The sequence below is a fragment of the Anopheles nili genome, chromosome 3 (assembly GCF_943737925.1).
Source record: "Anopheles nili chromosome 3, idAnoNiliSN_F5_01, whole genome shotgun sequence".
Taxonomy (NCBI): Eukaryota; Metazoa; Arthropoda; class Insecta; order Diptera; family Culicidae; genus Anopheles; species Anopheles nili.
The window spans coordinates 34200941-34220801 of record NC_071292.1 but is presented as its reverse complement, the minus strand read 5'-3'; the positions used below and the strand labels follow the sequence as shown (position 1 = coordinate 34220801).

Below are 19861 nucleotides of genomic sequence, written 5' to 3'. Positions count from 1 at the left end.
AAATGCTTTACATTGGTGTACAGGTGGAACATGAAGTGAAAATTTATCACGCCAACCGCTGACCTGCGTAATCATTCGTCGCACCTTTCGTCGATCTTTCTTTCAAGGCGAGCAAATAATGTTAAACATTCGCGCGAATAAGGTTAAAAGGCATGTCCAAATTTATTGCTGTTATCGCTCGCACGGAAGCAATTCAACGAAAGAGACGGGAAGATTCGAGAGGTATCATTGGGTTGGCAAATTTGTGGCGATACCCTCCGGTGGGCACGTCTCTGGATGCCTTTCAGAACATGACGTAGAATTTTCGATCCCTCAATGTGGTCAAATACTGTCACATTTATAAGACTAACTTAAAGCTCTGTTACCATCATTAACGAGAGGGAAGCGAAAATGGAATAAATAACAGTAGATCAGCTTGGGCGTGGTGAAATGGATTGGAGTTGCTAGTTAGAGAGGGCGATTTGGTGGTGAGGACAACCGATCGATGCAGTCTGTGGTACACTAATCGGGCAGGTGTGCTAGCGTCAGCTTCCCTGGACACCGGTAGATGCACTCGCTGAACGGAAGTTCGCCAATTTCGTACAGCTTTAAGGACTTTAGTGCCATGCTGGAGTGACCCGCATTTAGGAACGCTATCGTCGCATCTCGGCCTCCGTTCTCCACCAGTACGTCATGTCCACCAGGGTGCTGTGGAAAGGAAGACACGAGCAAGAAAAGGCGTTGTCAGAGCTTTCGTTTGCACGTAGAGCTACAAATGCGTGAGCGTATCGCGTCAGGAACCAGAGCTTATCAGCCGTTGGGTCTAAGTATCGTTGCCACTATCCAAGATATCGGTGATTCAGTACCCCCCGTGTAGATCTGCTATCGCAAACTTTACATGATCCAGTGACCTGATAGGGTAAGTGTCCGCACTGCGCGTTTTATCGTGCTCACCATATCGTATGACGTGCCTGTAAACACGCGTGTGCACTGTAGTGGCCAGAAAGCCGCCAAAATCACGACACTGCTTGACAGCACGAACGATAAAAGATTATCTAGAACCTCCGTAAATCAAACTGGCAGCACCATGGGGCTCGTTGCTATACGGGCATCATGACGAGACAGTCCGAGATGCAGCTCATACACGTTACCGGGGGCCATTAAATTAACAGCTTTTGTGCACGATAGCCTCCATTGCTTGACCTTAGCGACGTTTCTGTTAATTTGCACTGAGATATGAGTGGCTGCTTGATGCTTCTGAACTATCCATGACCACGTGCACACTATTGAACAACAACTAGAATATTGCCAAATCAATCAATACAGCGGTTGAGAGCAGAAGTGTCTACGGCACTAGCTGCAACGTGATTACGGATAATATTTCCATTGTTTTGTCGTTTGCACTGAGTCCTGATTAGAACGTTGCTTAGCAACGCACGCTCACTTTCTGATCACGTGGTTATTTGAATTGTCCGTCTCGTTTGACTACAAACACACAACGGTCCTTTGGTGTCTACCTTTTACGGCAGCTCCACTTACCAATTTGAGAAAATTCGTGATATCGTACACTCGATCGTACAACACGATCCAGCAATCATCGTAGGAATCGTGATATGCCACCTCGTCCAGTGTGATTTGTTTCCTTAGCCGTGGCGGATGGTTCGCGTTATTGTTCCCATCGGTTCCGGCTGTTTTGGTGATGCGAAGTGCAGCAATTGCCAGCTGCAGTATGGTGGCCGTTTGATTTCCAGCTCCATTCACAACATCACAACCCTCGATGGGGCTGTGTAGTTGCGTGTCCACCGCGGACATTGCAAACCGTTCTGGTTGATAGCTCGATGACACTGTTTTTGCACGCGATCACACCAACAGATCGCTCAGGACAGATGCGTTGTAGGGCGATTAGTTCAGGCACGGAAGCGGTTGAAGACGTGAAGAAGGAACACGCCCGTCACGATAGGGATTCCGAGGAGGACTAAGCTACGCCGGGCGATTGTAGCTCGGTTTATACGCTACGCGTCGGCGCGCTGGAGCTTCATGTGAATTTCGATGCTTGCCGCAACGTCATCGTGCGGTTGCGGAACAACAGCATTTTCACGGGTGCTCAGTGGGCACTCGAGGCGACCGAACAGCATCACTTGTAAAGCATCGCTAATCAGCGCTGGATGTTAGGTTTTTGTTTGTTTAGGTTCCCCTACGGACCCGTTTTCTGAGTGTTGATAGCAAGAACATGATGGCTCTTGTCGTGATTCCCGCGTACACTCGCTATTTCTGCTTTCATACCTATGATAGCAAAGTTTAACGCCAAAATGTAACCCAATTTGAAATAGAACAATGATGTTTCAAATTTTACAAAAGGTTTCTAACTTGCACATGCTAAGAACAACCTAAATAATGATCACTCGCTTTAGTTCTAAATTTCCATCTCCATGTGCACTGATCAGGAGTAAAAGAACGGTTGTGCCTTTTTGAATCGTGACATGTGAACGAGTGATCCTGCGAGAGTTTTACAGAGCTTCTTCCCAAGGATCATGACCGTGCATCGTCCCTTGTGCTATACTAAATACTAAACGTTACGCTCAGCAGTTTCTTCGACACATCCCGAAAAAACCTCACCCCAAAGCGAAATGGATTAATTTGCATGAAAGGTCGGGATCATCAGAGCTGAAAGTTGTTATCAGCAAACTGCCACCGAGGCGTTTGCTTGGACTTCAGTCTCGAAATGTTCTGTTCAATTACTCAAACAGGGTTTTGCATTATGCAATAATGATTCACGTTGGTTTAATAATACCGGTTTTTAAGAACGAAAAACCGCGTAATCTTGCCGATTATCAGTGGTTTTGAATATTCGGGCGTGGTAATGCCTAATTAGCTTGCTCCAGCTCCTTCCGGTCATCGTTTCGGTCGGCAGAGCCGGCAACGTGGTTCGCATTTGGTCCACTTTCTGGTCTTTCATTATACGGTCGTCTGATATCGCTAAGGTCAACAAACCCCGCCTATTAAGCTGCCTGTAATGAGTTGTGTCTCCCTACATAGCTGCATAACAGCGTCTGACCGTCGCAAACGTCGCCAACAGCCGTCCGATCGATGGACATTTGTAGGTATTCCGACACCATCCCGGATGGTTGGAATCCAAACGTACTAAGCCTTACAAGACAGCTAGGATACGCTGTTGGCCTATCCATAGGAGGTAGCCTTTCCCAATAACAAAAAACACGTTCCACGCCGACGGACGATCGGGAACAGGGTTTGGGGAGTTGGCGTTGGTAATTCGATACGAGTTCGTCTGCGGCGGAGTCGACCGCAATTCTGGCAGCACCTTTTCATGGCCGAACGGCGTTGACTTCGTTCACGCGATCCGTTCTTTAGTGAGACTCGTGTTTTGTCCCGTCGACGTTTGATTTCCCGCTTCCTCGTTACAACGCCGCGACATGCGTAAGGATTCGTGCGACAAAAACCGCAAACCGAATAATCCCATCCACGCGAGCCCTGGGGGGTGTGTGTGTGTGTGTGTGTATGACACAGATATTGAATGAATCGTGGCACTACAGGGATAACTAATTCGTAATTGGTTTGAATGAAAGACCCCTCTGTATGATGTTCAATTAGAACAATTACGATCCTTTATTCATAAAACAATTATTCGGGAATGATAACCAAAAAATTGAATCTACAGTGAATGCTGGTCCTGATAGCCTGCCCCTAAATGCGCAGTAAACGTGTGTTCTAGTTTAATAATTTTATTCCATTGCGAGCTCGCGGGTCATAATCAATCGAGATAGCAGAAATAATTTGCTTTGTTTTAGAACGGAGGGCGCGTTCTCGTTCATATTTCGTGTTCAGGATGCTAAAAATAACCCGCTCACACTGAATTGTTACAGATTGTGTTTAATATTGCTCGCGTTTTCAGATAAACTCGTGTAGCACAAGATTTAATGAATATTTTATTTTTTCCTCATGAGTTTGTTCGAAAGAGCCTGCAATGTAAGGGCATGCCATTCTGGCAAAATAGTTATGAATCATTAATTAGTTTCCTTAGTTGTTGTTGTCAACACTACAATTAGCTGTTTTTGTCCAAACCACTATCTTCGATGCGTAGTTTCTGGTTAGTTCGTAGGTGTGACGCAGACTTGTAATAATATTTTTCACGTGGTGAAGCGCAAAACATGAATCCATTCTCTATGATGAGTTTGCAACGGAATGATTCGATAATGATCAACGGTGCAAGCAAAAGGGTAAACATTGTGTCGCATTCCAGCGATAGTGTGCTCCTGTTTCTGAGGGGTGATGAAAATAATCGGAGCTTTAATCTTCAGCGGTAGTGTTTCGGTTATTTCCATTAGTTAGCTGATGGCGTATTTAGAGCAGATAAGCAGCTCTTTCGCGGGTAATATTTCGTACAATCGCCGATCGGTTGATGGACAGAGAAATTTCTTGTATAACAACAGGAATTCTTTCATCATGCCCATCGAACATCCACGTGTCTAATCGATGGCTGCTGATTATGTGATGGATGTTAAAAAAAGCACAAATGTGGCAACAATTCAAATCATTCATGTGCTATTTGAATGCTTTGAATAATAAAAAAATCGTTTAATCATTTAAGTTATTGCAACGAATTCTGAAGAGCGAACAATTCAATGTATTATTTCACTTATCAGCTACATATCCAAAGCAAGTATAGCTGAATTGGTAATCATTTCGTGTTAAAAGAAGATTTCAATTTGAATTGCACTACTTTAAATGTTGTCTATGTCCATAAGGCGAACCATTGTGCGGCTGTTACTATCCATGTGAAACTCATTATTTCGCTAAAAACCTTGTCGATCAGCAAAGTTTACGATAGTTTTCGTGTCAGAAAAGTTGAAAATATTCGTTTGATCCCTTGAACACCTATCGTTGTAAGAAAAATATCAGATATCTTGCTAAACGATCCGGTTTTTCTTCATTGCAACGGTCACTTTTTGCATAGTGTGGTTCACTGAGCCACCGTACTATAGTCACAGACATTGAGGGTTATATTTATATCCCCTAGCACAGGGGATATTTCTGGCAGCTGATCATTTTCAACGAGTAGTGTTGAAAAGGGGGTAGACTCTCAGAAAAAGAGAGGGACTATACTGTCAAAGCTGCGCTGTTTCTTTCTCTCCAAGGGCTCGAGGCGCCATGTTTTTTTGTTTATGTTTGCGAAAGAAAACCAGCAGAACTTTGTGCTGTGCGTAATAAAAGTTCGCGTTTGATCGAACGTTTTATCCGGTTGGGTCGTACTTTCCTGACTCAAACAGCACAGAAACACTTCCGCAAACGTGTTCCCGTGTAAAGAACGCATGGTTGTTCGTCACGGCAGGCAAAACGAACAACGCTCAGGAAAAGTGGTCACGTTCTTCGCCAGCTGCTGGTTGTGCTTCTCGTTAAGGTGTGCGTCTTTAGCCTCGAAAGTGAACTGTTTCCGGAACGGGTGGTGGATAGAAACGGTGTTTGAGAATGTATCCGTTTTGTGCGTAAAACCTGCTCTAGTGGATCTGAAGCCTGTGCATTCGAAGTTTGTGTGTCGTTTTTTGTCCGTCTCCGTTCGAACAACAAAGCATCGAGGTTTGCTTTAGTGCCAGTAGTGTATGCTATCATTGATACATTACACGCTAGGAATCATGAGCAGTCTAGGCAACGGCAACAATCACGGTCACAACATCAACAGTAACACCGGAAGCAGTCAAAACTCAGCCGCCGAGGGAACGATGGAGCGTGGAAGGTGAGCTTCAACCGAATCCCTTGTTTGCTGATAAGGCTGAAACCGTCTCTGATAAGCGAAGATGATGCCATTATCGATTTTCCTGCTTCGTCTCACGCTGAGTGAACTGTTGTGAGCATCTCGCATGAGATGCGTGAGTAGATGGTGAGCTGGTGAGAACGGGTTTGTTTACATTCCTTCGTTGGACATACGCGCGTGGTGAGATCGTTAGCAGTGAACGAAGTGAGAATGCTGCAGTGAGCGTGAGAGCCTTGTACGCTGCAGTAGCATGTTTTGATTTTGTGTGCTTTTCTCGCGGATTTATGTTGAAGAAGCAAATAAAATATATTTCAAGGTCGTCCGACGATAATAGTCGTGTGTCAAGTGTATGTCAATACAATCTATTCTTAATATTTCACACAGCTGCATCCTGGTGCGTTACGCAAGCCAAAATTCGCTGGACGAAAGTTCGCAGAAGCAGCTGCCAAGGGCAAATGGGAAGGAAAAAACCACCGGAGCTTACCGCAACAACATCCACACGCAGCGCTCGTTCGAGGCCATGAACATGATGCGAGAGTACGTGCCCCGTTTCCCAGCGGCAACCATTGTTCGTCGTCGTCGTCGTCGCGAGCAAATGATAGACACTTTCCTTTTTTTTTCTCTTCTTCAGACAAAACATGCTCTGTGATGTGGTGCTGGTAGCCGAGGGTATCGAAATTCCTGCCCATAAAATGGTGCTCGCCTCCTGCAGCCAGTACTTTTACGCGATGTTCACTGGGTTCGAGGAGAGTCGCCAGGATCGTATCACCCTGCAGGGTGTTGATCCACGGGCGCTGCAGCTGCTGATCGAGTACGTCTACCGAGCGGTGGTTGAGGTGACCGAAGAGAACGTCCAGATACTGCTGACCGCAGCTAACCTGCTGCAGTTGACGGACGTGCGCGATGCCTGTTGCGACTACCTCCAAACGCAGCTCGATCCGAGTAATTGTCTGGGGATACGCGACTTTGCTGACATTCACGGGTGCATCGATCTGCTAAATTACGCCGAAACGTACATCGAGCAGCATTTCTCGTGAGTGCACTTTCACGCTCGTTAATGCTCCTTTCTTTACGCTAAATTCGACTATGTTGCTTTCGCACCCACAGGGAGGTGGTACAATTCGATGAGTTTCTTAACCTCTCGAGCGATCAGGTGGCTCATCTGATCAAGAGCGATCGATTGTCGGTGCCCACGGAGGAAAAGGTAGGCACAGCAGTTTCCATCACTTTTTGGCACGTATTTTCACAGGATTCACGGATAATTCTTCTGTTCCCTCCGCAGGTGTACGAATGCGTAATCACATGGATACAGTACGACGTTAACGGCCGGCAGCACCACATGGCCGACCTGATGGAGCACGTGCGATTGCCGCTGCTCTCCCAGGACTACCTAGTGCAGCACGTGGAGAAGGAACATTTGCTGAAGGGCGATCTGCAGTGCAAGGATTACATCATCGAGGCGCTCAAGTACCACCTGCTGAAAGGCGAACAAAAATCGTGCTTTAAAACGCCTCGCACCATTCCCCGGCAGCCGGTCGGGTTGCCCAAAGTGCTGCTTGTGATTGGCGGTCAGGCACCGAAAGCGATCCGCTCCGTCGAGTGTTACGATTTGCGCGAGGAAAAGTGGTACCAGGTGGCCGAGATGCCAACCCGACGGTGTCGAGCCGGGTTGGCCGTGCTCGGGGATAAGGTGTACGCCGTGGGTGGATTCAATGGGTCGCTGCGTGTCAAAACCGTCGACGTGTACGATCCGGTGCTGGATCAGTGGACGACAAGCTACAACATGGAGGCGCGTCGATCGACACTTGGCGTGGCCGTGTTGAACAGCTGCATTTACGCGGTGGGTGGTTTCGACGGTTCGACCGGATTGAGCTCGGCGGAAATGTTCGATCCAAAGCGGCAAGAGTGGCGCCTGATCGCGTCTATGTCCACACGTCGCAGCTCAGTCGGAGTGGGTGTAGTGAATGGGTTGCTTTACGCGGTCGGTGGATACGACGGAGCGTCACGGCAGTGTCTGGCCTCGGTTGAGCGTTACAACCCTTCGACGGACAGCTGGACGCAGATCGCGGAAATGTCCGCACGACGAAGCGGAGCAGGAGTCGGAGTGTTGGACAACATCCTGTTCGCTGTCGGTGGCCATGATGGACCGCTCGTGCGGAAATCCGTTGAGGCGTACGATCCCGCCACGAATAGCTGGCGGGCGGTTGGTGATATGGCGTTCTGTCGGCGTAATGCAGGTGTTGTGGCGCATAATGGCATGCTGTACGTCGTGGGTGGTGACGATGGCCTTTCGAATCTAGCCTCGGTGGAGGTGTACAGCCCGGAAACGGACAGCTGGCGTATCCTGCCGTCGTCGATGAGCATCGGCCGCAGCTATGCTGGGGTGGCAATGATAGATAAGCCCTTGTGAAGCGAGCAGCAGGGCGCACGGGCCGCCACCAAACAATCCTTCTCCTCCTCCCATCACACCACCACCTACACCCGGTACGCGAACTGTTCCGCGGTTCCGATCCAACACGAACCGGTGGGACCGCTTGCTGGAGGCGCTGACGACGAGAGTAGCCAGGCGGAGGGCCTCAACCCTGAGCCGGTCGGGAATCCGGTCAACAACGGGAACAACGTGCACTACGAGAACATTTACGAATCGATCGAGCAGTTCGTACCCATGAACGGTGGGGGTGGTGCTGTTGGTGGTGGAATCGGTGCGGTTGGTGGGATTGGAGGCCCTGTTGCGGGTATCCCTGCTGTTTCAAATCCGGTACCGTACGTGGTACCATCAAATCAACCCCAGCCGGGTCCTTCCGGGCTTGGATCCGCTCAGGCACATCGTTACATCAACGGAGCGTCCGGAGGAGGAGCATCGTCGAGTGGGGTGATTCCTCCACCCCCACCAAGCATGCTGCACAGCATGCAGCAACTGTACCATCCGTTGGCGTACCGTAACGAGTTGTACGACCGAACCGCCGGTTACGATGTTCCGCGAGGTCGTGCAGGACCGGGTTACTACCAGAACCAACCACCGTGCAGTGGCCGGTATCCGAATTTGCATCTCGATTTGAACCGCTCCCGCTACCCGACGGGTTCGCTGTCTCAACGAACACCCCGGCAGCGGTCGTTCGATGACACGGAATCGTATCACTATTACCGGTGCCAGAGCCAAGCGAACGGAGCCAAGTATGACAACTTGTATGAACGTGTACGTGAGGAACCGGCTTACCAGAACACGGGCTCGTTTGCACCAGCTGCCAACCGGGCCGGGTTATTCGGTCGGTTCGACGTGATCGGGCACGGTGTTGGTCGTATCGAGCGTCATCTAAGTTCGTCCTGTGGTAACATCGATCATTACAGCTTGGGTGGGCATTATGCCGTGCTGGGACACAGCCACCTCGGAACCGTTGGACACATCCGGCTAAACCAGCCAGCGACAGGTAATGGAGCGAATGGGGCCACTGGAGCTAACACACCGCACTGTAGTAATGCTTCCTCGACTCAAGCAACCAACTCCGGCAAGGACTCGTCGTCGGTAAATGTGAAAAGTTTCTTCAGCTGCCTCGGTGGAGAGAACTCGCAATCGATGAACAATTTGAACAAACCATCGAGTGGAGTACCTAGCGCTGCATTCCTTCCGGATGGTGGTTCAATTGCTGGAGGTTCAGGTGCTGGTGGAACGGTTAGTGGATCTGCAGGTGGTCTCGGAGGAAACGGTCAAGGCCAAGGTGGAAGCATTATGGGTGGTTTGGCGAGTGCCGCTGCGATCGGAAATGCCGGATCCGCTTGCAATGGTACGTTGACGGGGAAATCAACCGGAGCGATTCCAAAGATTAGTCGCAAAGCGAAACAATCGCAACTTGCAGACGCACAGATGGGAGCATCATCAACTCCACCATCGGTAGCTGCTGCCGGAGGATTGCCGGATATGTGTGCGGTTGATCCGACCTATTCCAGTGCTGGTCGCGTGTCGAAGCCTTCTCTGCAGTGGTTGCTGGTGAACAAGTGGCTCCCGATGTGGGTTGGCCAAGCACCACCGGATTACAAGTTTATCGATTTTAACTTCATGTTCTCGCGGAACTGTGACGGATGTTCCTCGGCCGGTGGTTCGCATAGTCAGCAGCAACAGCAACAGCAGCAGCATCAAGAATTGGTGCGTTACGGGACGATCGGGCAGGCTGATTACATCCCGCCAGCTCGCGAATATCCTACCATGACCGGAAGCTACCCGCGTGTGTTACGTAACACCCCCCAACTGGCTCGGTTGCGTGAGCACGAGTACGAAAATGTCCCGCTCAATGATTCCCAAGCAACATCCGGCGTCCAACGTACGGTAGGTTCACGTGCCACTGGTTCTGCCGTGCCGTTACGAGCCCGCTCGGAAAGTCCTCGTCGGGCTGGTGCTGATCCTCTACGTACATGGGCGTTTAACTTCGAGAACAACAGCTTCCGTCCAGCTCGAAGCGCACCGGCGGCGGTAGAAAACGGTGCAGGTAGACCGCGTGAAGTGCGCCGCATCACCGACGGTACGTTCGGTGTCCGGGAGTTGCAACAGAACGATGATGAAAAACCGGGCCCTAGCGGACTTGCTGGCAGGATGACGATGACCGCCAGGACAACCGCAATTTCTTCTCCTCTGACTGACCGAGACGAGGGACGTCCATCGTCCGCCAGTTCGTCCTCGGATTCAGACAACTTTGCGATGGAATCTCTGGCGGCCGAGTCGGGCGGTGCTCGTGGTGACGAGGAAGACGACGAAGAGGAAGAAGACGTCAGCAGCCGGACGTTGGGTGAGGGTGCGCCAGCGGTCAGCTCGAAGGATAAGGAACACGTACCATCGTCGTCGAATGATTCGTCGGATTCATTAAACTACGATGGTCCAGAACCGATGGATGGAGCGATGGCCGATCGGTCGCTTTCGGAGGACGAGGTGGAGATGGCAGCTGCTCACGGTGGCGAAGGATTAAGTGACGGTCTCGTGGATAAACCAACCGAATAAGCTGCCCGGAACGTTTCGTGGCAAACATGACACATGAGAAAAGGAAGAAGCTTCCGCGCGTTAGCATTTAATCAGTTGTAGGCCTAAAACTATACTGTTCGTTTACTCTTCTTCCTGTGATTACAAGCACCGCGCGAGTTTCGGAGTGGCGCTTAGAAAAAGTGTTGTTTTTGCAAACATCGCAACCGTAAACATAACGCTTGGTCAATATTTATTTTTTGTTACAAAAACCACCGCACAAAAACATGTTTCTTTTTTTTTGTTTTATTTATTGGAGCTAGAGGTTTACGAGTTGTTTGTTTCTTTTGTTTTATTAGCAACAAACGAAAGCAAACGTACACATATTGAAATTTAAACTGTTACCTTTCCGCAAACATTAAATGTCGATTTTTAGCCATTTAGGATATTCCAGATAACTTCCAGCGAAAAGTCAACGTACATTGAGTGAGAGATAGAGAAAAAAACAAGGAAACGAATTAGCGCGTTGGTGGCGGTTACAAAAGGGGTTAGGTTTTAGACATTTTCCAAGGAACAACGGCATTGCTGGTGAATGCACGAAATTGGACGAGAACGCGGATTGGGGTTTCGCAAATCTCTGGCGGGGTTCTCGTATCAAACGAGCAGGACTCGAGGACTCCGTCATTCCGGATATGGTTACGATCATTCCATCGTTTAAATTTTAATGTAAATGCAACGAAAGCAACGCTCAAGTGGGAGGTGTGTGTGTGTGTAGCAATGATAGACGATTAAAATGCGCATGATGGCGCACACGAACGGCTTAACCCGTTGCACATCAAGGAACGTATAAAATCAACTGTAATAGAACGTAGCATGTTCGTTATTTTAGTAGCGCCATATACATATTAAACAGGTAGCGTCTAATCTATATTTACAACTTCCTAAATCCTAATTAGAATCCCTAGCTAGACCTGTACAGGCACACAGCTGTGAACCATGAGATAGACAGGGAGAGTGTACGAAATCGATAGAGAGAGCGATTGGATGAGTCAAGCAAGGCAAAAATACATACTGTTCATTCAATATGCATTTGATATTCGTAGGAAGTTGAGATTAAAAAATAAAATAAACGTGAAATGTGATTTAAAGTTTAACGATACGCGTTGAAGTAATATGAACGGATCCAAAAGGCGATTTGTTTCACACGTCGATAATTTATTATTTTTGCTCCGTTTTCATTACAGCAAATCGGCGAAGAAATACCCTGACGTACGATCGGTTTGCAACCCTTTTCGACGACCCCGGCGGTAGTGGATTACATTTTTTTTTGCCATAAATTTGCATAGTTAATTAATCGCACCGACACACGCGTCACACACAGACGGTGGTGTCCGTTTTAAGGGAATGTGATTCAAGCGGTGCGAATCATAAGCTATGCGTAATCGTCGATTGGCTGGCGGAAAGTGAACGTTTCGTGGCGCGGTTAACCAGCAACCGTGCGGTATGTTTCACTTGAAAGTGCGGGTGGGCTTGTCGGAGGGATAAAAAAGGAACCCGAATCGAACACCAAGGATCGTCTGGGCTGCTCTCGAGCCTACAATCGAACTGGCTAATGCTGTTCACAGCATCCCGGATACGGCACTTGCCCGGGTTCTCGGTAGCCGTTTTGTTTGCTTTTCATTTACATTCCCTGTCGAGCTGGCGAGCGCGATGGCGATAATAAAATAATGAACGAATGTGACAAGTTAATTTGACGCTTTTTGATCGATAGCGCAACTATGCCTGACATGACGCGGGAGTTTCCATGTCCATGGCGGCGCCAACCGTGGACGGGTTCTTGGGTTGATTTTGGCAGTACTTCGGTCTATTGCAGGATGTAGCCTGGAAGGATCGCTTCCGTATATCGATCACATGCCGGTAGATCGCCGGTTCTAATCGATGTTGGCTTATCCGTTCAGTGATACGAATCGCTCATTGTGCCCGACGCCACAGAGAAATCAACCACAGGTGTATGCTAACGTACAACTGGTGCACCTTGGCCACTACATTTCAATCCGCTAATTGCCAGGCGAAACAGTGGAGGGATAATCATTTACTTTTATAGCCGTCCCCGCGGTTATGGCTTGTATTTCGGTATTCAACAATTTGCCTGCCATAACCATCAAACGGAACGACGGTACGGCTGGCCAATACAAATTAGTCGCTAAGGTGTGGCACACCAGCCGGGCCAAGCCCGTCGTTGCGGATCGTAAAGACTTTTTAATCCGCCACCTTCGATCGACGACGGTGGTAGAATTACGTCTACGGGGCCGTGCAAACTCATAATCGTTATGATTAATCAAATCTAGAACACCGATCGCCGGTTCCGTGGGATCACGTATGATCGATAGTGGTGCTGGGCGGGTGAATGTGGTGATCTGATCGGAGATTGAAAACGGAGCAATTTGACGTCCCACCGGGTGGTCTCGATGCTGGCTGACTGTCCAGGGTTTGGCAAGGGCTTTCGCAGGGGTTTCCAGGCGGCTGCGATAATCCGGGTAGGTGTTCGGAGTCCTTCAACTTGCGGTGACACCGGCACCGGCACCGTCTGTTTTTAGAATGAGTTTCCTGCATTGTTTTCACGGCATTAAACGATTGATTTGTTACTGCCCTGTAGCTCTAGCCACGAGTCCGTTAGGTGACACGACAGGCACAGATTGAGTTCAACTGCTCCGGCAGAGGTCGCTCAGCAGAAGGCCATCCTTTTACCGCTGGGCATAATGCTGCGGGCGACTGCAAATTCTAGACTGACGCTGGAGAATATCCAATTCGAATGCGGTTTTTTGCACCCGCAGCGGACAGTGGCGTGTAGCTGAAGGCCACCCATTTTGGGGACACTTTGAGACCACTCGCGACCGCCATGCAGCTAACTACCGACGGGTAAAAATGAGTTCACGAGCAGCCAGTGACACTGGATAGGTAGTAACGAAGTTGGCTCATTAAAAAGCTGCATCTAGTCTCATAAATCAGCAAACGGCTTGCGACGGGAGCGCCGTGAAGGTTCAGTCCATTGGCCAAGCGGCTGAAAGGGCTTCGGTGTTGATGAAGACATTTGTCTGGATCATTGCACAATCACGTTGCGAGGGTTGTTACGCACCGACCCGTAACGGGTGCCACCTAAACACGGCCGAACGGAGATGTTCTCGTGCGAGTTTAAAATCCGCAAAAGGACACACAAAATCCCGATGGACGGATGGGCACATGGCCGCACGGGGAGTTCGACCTTGAACTCTGGAATTCGTGGAATGCCGATATCAGTTACTTCGCCGTCGCGGTTTATCGCTTGATCGATGAAGCCGTACCGTCCCGAAAGAAAGACATCCAAACAAAACCGGATCGATTCGAGATGGATGCGAGCACCCTGTTTTTCGGTGGCGTGTGTAGGTTCCTGGGCTAGGTTTGGTACGGATATTCCACATTCGATGGTGGCAGATTCGTTTTCTGCCACTAAGCACTCTCCCCAGGTGGCGTGGTTGTTTGTTCGAATCGATCGCAACCACTCAATCGAACCACCCAAAAGAGCGCGCGCGGTTCGAATTTATATTAATCATCATTTGCATCACCGTACGATTCCGTCACGGTGGTGACGTGTTGTCGCACCTTGGCGTTGGGTTTCCGGCTCACTCGAAAATCAATTGTTCCCGGATCAACCGATCAACCGGGCCCGGGATGTTGTGGGATCTTCCCGCTATACGGCATCATCGAATTGCCCTTACGTTTGGCCCTTGCGTCCGCTTCCGGTTCTGAGCAAACCCGGCTCACGATCAATCCCATGCGGCATGCTATCGGTTCTGCGTCACGGATCTCACCGTTTCATCGTTTCGACATGCAAATAAGGAACGCTCTGTTCACTCCTGCCTTTTTTTTCTAGACGTGGGTTTTTTGCTGTGATAGTGACTCGGTAAGGAGCGCTGTTCTCTCCCGCATCTTTGGAAGGAAAATTCGTTTAATCCAACTATACGCATGATTCTCGCGCTACTAATAGGATTATCAAACATTGGCTTTGTACGAAAAATCGTTATGGATCAAACAGAGATGGTTCAAAATAAAAATTACGAGAAAATCCATTTTTTCCAGAAAAAAAACGACAACAAAAAATTGGACAAAATCAAAAAAATATTTGTGGTGATTTGAAAAAATCACCACAAATATATTCACAAATTTTACGAAATGGCGCATAGGATGCTTCCGTTACGAAAATTTCATACGTGCATTGGTAAAAAATACCGTGCATTGTAAATTATAATAAACTCTGGAATTATCCCTTGTTATGAGAGTGTACACGAGCAGCTTTGGTTAGTCATCTTTGGTAGAATTTAGAGCTGACGACCGTTAAGTGCTTAAGAAAATCATTTTATCTCGCGTTTTACTGCGTCCTGTTTTTTTTCGCATTACTTTAAAGTAGATCTGGATTCATGAACTCCTTAAGTCGTTTGAAGTTTTGGTTCTTTTAACCAAAGAACACAAAAAAAGGCCCCAAGTACTATGATGCTAGCGTACCTAGAGAGCCCTGCTAGACTCTCCGGTTTCGCTCACCGGAACGATCAAAACCACCTGGAGATCTTCGCACACGAGCAAACTCGCGAACAGCCGGTTATACTAAATACACCCTCCTCCAAGAGCCTGCCCTCTACACAAAGACAAAGTCTCTCCAAAAGCTCGAAAGCTCTCGCACGCTCGCGAGGATCCCCCACCACATGACACGCGGCCAGTCACAAAACGCCTCTCCGGACGCGATCGCGCGATCGGACAATTTTTACATAATCGATCGCGGAGATTCGTTTCATTGCGCATCGTCAGCTGGTAGTGGCAGGACGCGCGATCGCTTAGCTCAACTTTGCGCACCCGCGGTGTCCATTTTCGCGGCATTCCGTTTGACATTCCTTGCGTGCACGAGTCGTTTCCGTTTCCTGGTGACAATTGCGGCTTGTTTTTTTGTTGTTGGTGTTGTGAGGTGATCTTCGTCCAGCCCCTGTATGTGTATGTGTGTGTGCGTTCGTTGGTGTGACCCTTTTCCGCGTTGCGTTGGTGTGTGATTTCTCGGTGGGCAAGATTTTTCGCGCCAATTACGCCCGCCCCAAGTCCATTGCCAAACGTGGGGTCGCGGGCAGTGAGAAAAGGGCCGGCCAACGCAGGGGTCTCAGAGGGCAAGGTGTGGGAGTGTGGAATCAACGGCGAGAGCTTCAGCGTGCCTCATCCGCGAGCTAATGTAATTATTGCTTCATTTCGTTTCCTCCCGACGGTCGAATCGCGGATCGCAATGTCGGGTGTTCCACCCCATTCGAACCCGCAGGGTGTATTGGCAAGGTCGGCAGCTGTGTTGTTCTTCTGTTTTGTTTTCTCCTCCCCCCTACAATCTTGAACTCCAACCCACCCTCCACCTTCTTGCCCACTGATTGGAAGTTGGAAGTGCAAATCATCGCTAAAGGTTACCGATCTTGATGTGGCAGCAGCAGCAACAGCAAAAAAGAAAAATAAGCACAAAAATCATAATGCGCTTGTAATTGTTCATTTACGGACCTCGGTTCCCTTTCCCCCTTCCCACGCGTTTGTTCGATGTCCGCGCGTGTGTGTGTGTGTGTGTGTGTATGTGTACGGTGTTGTGTGTCCAAACAACGGATTGGGAAATCGGTAGCGACCTTTCCTGCTTGCCGCTAACCGCACCGGTTTAGATTCGATGATCATGATGATGATGATGATGAGCGATCGCGTGTGATGAGCCGCGGCTGGCGAATCTGGTTCGTCTGGCAGGCGGTGACATTGAGAAGCGGAGTGAATATCAATGGCTGGTGGCGGTTCGCTTTCACTGCCTCGTCGTCGGGAGATTATGCGCCGACTGGATCCAACCAGGCGCTCGAGATGGCCAAGGAGCTCGGGGTGGTTGTGGTTAACCTTAGCGAGTTTGCCGCGTGCGTTTGGGAGCGCCTTACGGCATTTTCCAGCGATCGATGAAGGGTGGAAGACCGGTAGAGAGAGAAAGAGAGAGAGGGAAGTTTGTGTTTCCTTTGGTTTCTTTTGTTTTGCGGCCCACCGTGGCTCTCCTTTTCTTCTCCAGCCGCGATCGGGCTCTCACGCAGATAGAGATGTGAACGTGGGGAACGTGGTTGTCCGGTTTCACAACACCTGTGCCGCGGCTGTTGACGATTGGAGCTGATTGCGTCAGGGTTTGGGAGCTTTGCATGCTGATCGCGATACTGCTGTTGCTGCTGCTGCTGCCATGGTTGATGCTGGTGGCCTGCATTACTTGCGAACCAGTGGCTTCACTTTCGTTGACTGATACCGTTTCACTGCGCCCAATTGGTCATTTGTGGCACACAATCAGCCTTGATTGGAGTAACACATTATCCTTGTGGTTCGATAACACCTGTTTTCGTGAATCATACTAGATAATCCCTTTTAATCTGAACGCATTCAAATTAAACCAAAAAAACTGTGTTGCGGAGGGTTCGTCGCTTGTTGCCAGAAATCAAACGAAATTGAGTCTTTCATTTCCAATGCACCGTCCTGTCATCGATTGACGTTGTTTTGTTTTGTTTTTCGTTTTCTTCGCTTCGCTCATCATCCTCCGGTGTCGCGCACTTTCCGGGCTCGGGAAGGATGTCGCTTTTTTATGTAACACTCCGAGGCGATCACTCAACTGGAACCGGTGTTTGCTGGAGTGGCTCACACGCACTATCGTCGATATTCATCAATGGATCGCAGCACACGGGCTTCGAATGTGGTGATTCGATGCTGTCGATGCCGAATATGTGTCCGCTCGTGTTAATTTTCCCGTCTGCCAGGGATCGCACGATTTGTACGACGGACTGATAATGATAAATAACACTTTCACAGCTGGACGTGGGCTGATGATCGTTTTCGTTGGTTTTTGTATACGCGCATTCATGCACGAGAATAGAGCTTTTTTTCGTCCCTTTCATGTAGATTTTTATTTTCTGCTTTCGCTTTCATTTGAGTGACGCATTTTTCTAAATATCGCACCCGATCACTGAACCCAACCGGTACTAAAAACAGACGCAGCTCCTTCGAGTGATCGCAGGCGAGGATCGGATCGCCTCCACCACCCGGAAGCTGTGCGGATCACGAGGATTTGCATATTCATGCCCCTCGAGGGAGGCGTACCCCAAGGGACACAAATAGGTCACGTTTTCTTTTTGTCCATTCACCACCATTCGACCATCTTGCTCGCGTTACATGATTTCGAGCTCGCGGACAGCAGCTCGAAAAGGACAACCATAAATCATCAGCCCGTTGGCGAAGTGAAGAATCGGTAGCCAGGAGCCTTTCGGCAGCGGATACCGTTAATGATTTACCTTCGCATGTTTGCTGGCAATGATTGCACCCCATTTGTTCGTCTAGGCGCTTTGAGCAAATACAAAGAAAAGCCCCCACTCGGGCACACTCGTAACCTCACTTGTGGCGTACGCTGTGCGTTCGATTATCGCTTACGATCAATAACGATCCTGTCAACGGGCTTTAATTGGTATGCTCCAGACCGTGTGATCTCCGCCTCGAGCAGTAAAGCTTGTGGGTGCATGTCGCGCCTGTCCTTGGGGAGACCCCAACGGCCGATGCCGATCGCGACGCGGTGGCAAAAAGGATTGCCCGTCATTTGCATACCTAATGCAAGTGCACGACTAAACCGTGCTGTTGGCGGCATATATGGAGCAGCGAGTTGCCCGGGAGCAACAGCTAGTTGGTTGTCCCCCGCTTTCTGTTCCATATCTCAAGGCTCACGACCCTCCGGGGAGACATAGGGCTTGGGTTTCTGGTCGTAGTGCAAGGGAAATTCCCCGTGGCCCTATGGCGTGCGACACTCGGAAACGGTGTGCGCACATGATCGACCCAATGTCCGCGTGTCACTTACGAGTTGGCAGCAATTAGGGTGGTAGAATTTATTTGCTCTTTTCCAACGGCTCACGGCTCGCGACAAGGAGCGTGTGTGCTGATCGTCTTTGGTCGTCTCGCGAACCCTACCGGCATCGTGGCAACATTGTAGTTGCGGGTGTTTGTCAACGCCAGCTTCCATTGTACGATGGGGTGCGTTGTTAGATGAACTGTGGATTAAACACCGCTTGTTGGATGGTTTGTGGTTTCTACTCACCACACGCCTCATTGGAAATACCCCACGATCGAGTATCGATGGCAAAACCGCAGCAATAACGACTAGAGAACTCTCTTTATCTCAACATTCGCTACATGTCACCGGTACATTATTTATTACGCAAATCACCGAACGGGCGGACCGTTGCAGCCGCGATCGGTGATTCATGCGCCACGATCGACCCCGAAGGAGTCGAGAACGCCAAGCAGAAAGAAAGAAAAAAAAGCCCTCCTTCAAATGGGAATCGTTTCCTACCGGTTCGGAGGGCGTTTTTGCAAGAACAAGTTCTCAGCGCCAGAGGGACAGACGCCCAAACGTCTTAGATAATGATCTGGTGCCACGGAAACGGTGCGTGGGACGTTTGATTCATACGGACGGTTCGTACACGCGATTTTCGCAGAAGGGCACCATAGCAATAGTGTGTGTTTGTGTGTGCGAGTCGTTGTTGGCCTGCCAGCAAACTAGCCGATACAGGAAGTAATGCCACGCATCACTCGAGAAAATGTCGTCGGGTGTTGTGGCTAACGCTCCAACGAAAACAAAAAACCCACCAGACGGTGAGAGCTACCGTCTCGGGAACCGGTCGGGAACAAGCGTCACGGGTGGATCGGGTGGAAAAGTCAGCCAAAGTTCATTGTAACAGCTTGGCAGGCGGCAGCGCGCTGTATGGTAATAATCATAAATTTACCGATTCCGTTTGGCAGACGCGCGCACAGCGTGCATACGGAGACATGCTGCTTCGTATAGGCATGCGTGGCCGCGTGTGGCTGCGAATGCCAATCCTGAACCCGGAGAGCTGTGTGTGTGTGTTCGTAGCTGCCGGGAAGATGATCGTAGACAAATGTTGCCATCGTCGGAGGCCCTGGGTTATGTAATGGGTGGCAGCTCTCCTGCTTTTGGGGGATTTCACTTGAGAGTCGCTCTGTTGCGCGGTCGGTGAAAGTTATGATGCAAGTTAATCGTATTCTGAGCAGAAGTGATAAAAAGCATTTAATATTTAAGCTGAAAGATAAATAGGTCCACGTTT

At 49.3% G+C, this 19861-nt stretch overlaps 3 protein-coding genes across 3 annotated transcripts; 2 read left to right on the top strand and 1 right to left on the bottom strand.

Moving 5' to 3' along the window:
- Positions 1-56: 56 nt before the first annotated feature.
- Positions 57-1791, bottom strand: LOC128725739 (uncharacterized). Its single transcript, XM_053819504.1, has 2 exons — positions 1519-1791; positions 57-687 (listed from the first exon to the last, which is right to left on the bottom strand). Exons 1-2 carry the CDS (start codon positions 1789-1791, stop codon positions 502-504), a joined length of 459 nt encoding a protein of 152 aa, XP_053675479.1. The 3' UTR covers positions 57-501.
- Positions 1792-5594: 3803 nt separating this feature from the next.
- On the top strand, positions 5595-8156 carry LOC128725178 (ring canal kelch homolog). The gene is made up of 5 exons (XM_053818902.1): positions 5595-5728; positions 6131-6283; positions 6378-6779; positions 6854-6950; positions 7029-8156. Exons 1-5 carry the CDS (start codon positions 5595-5597, stop codon positions 8154-8156), a joined length of 1914 nt encoding a protein of 637 aa, XP_053674877.1.
- Positions 8157-8411: 255 nt separating this feature from the next.
- LOC128724119 (ring canal kelch homolog) lies at positions 8412-10733 on the top strand. Its single transcript, XM_053817884.1, has one exon. It carries the CDS (start codon positions 8412-8414, stop codon positions 10731-10733), a length of 2322 nt encoding a protein of 773 aa, XP_053673859.1.
- The last annotated feature ends 9128 nt before the right edge of the window (positions 10734-19861 follow it).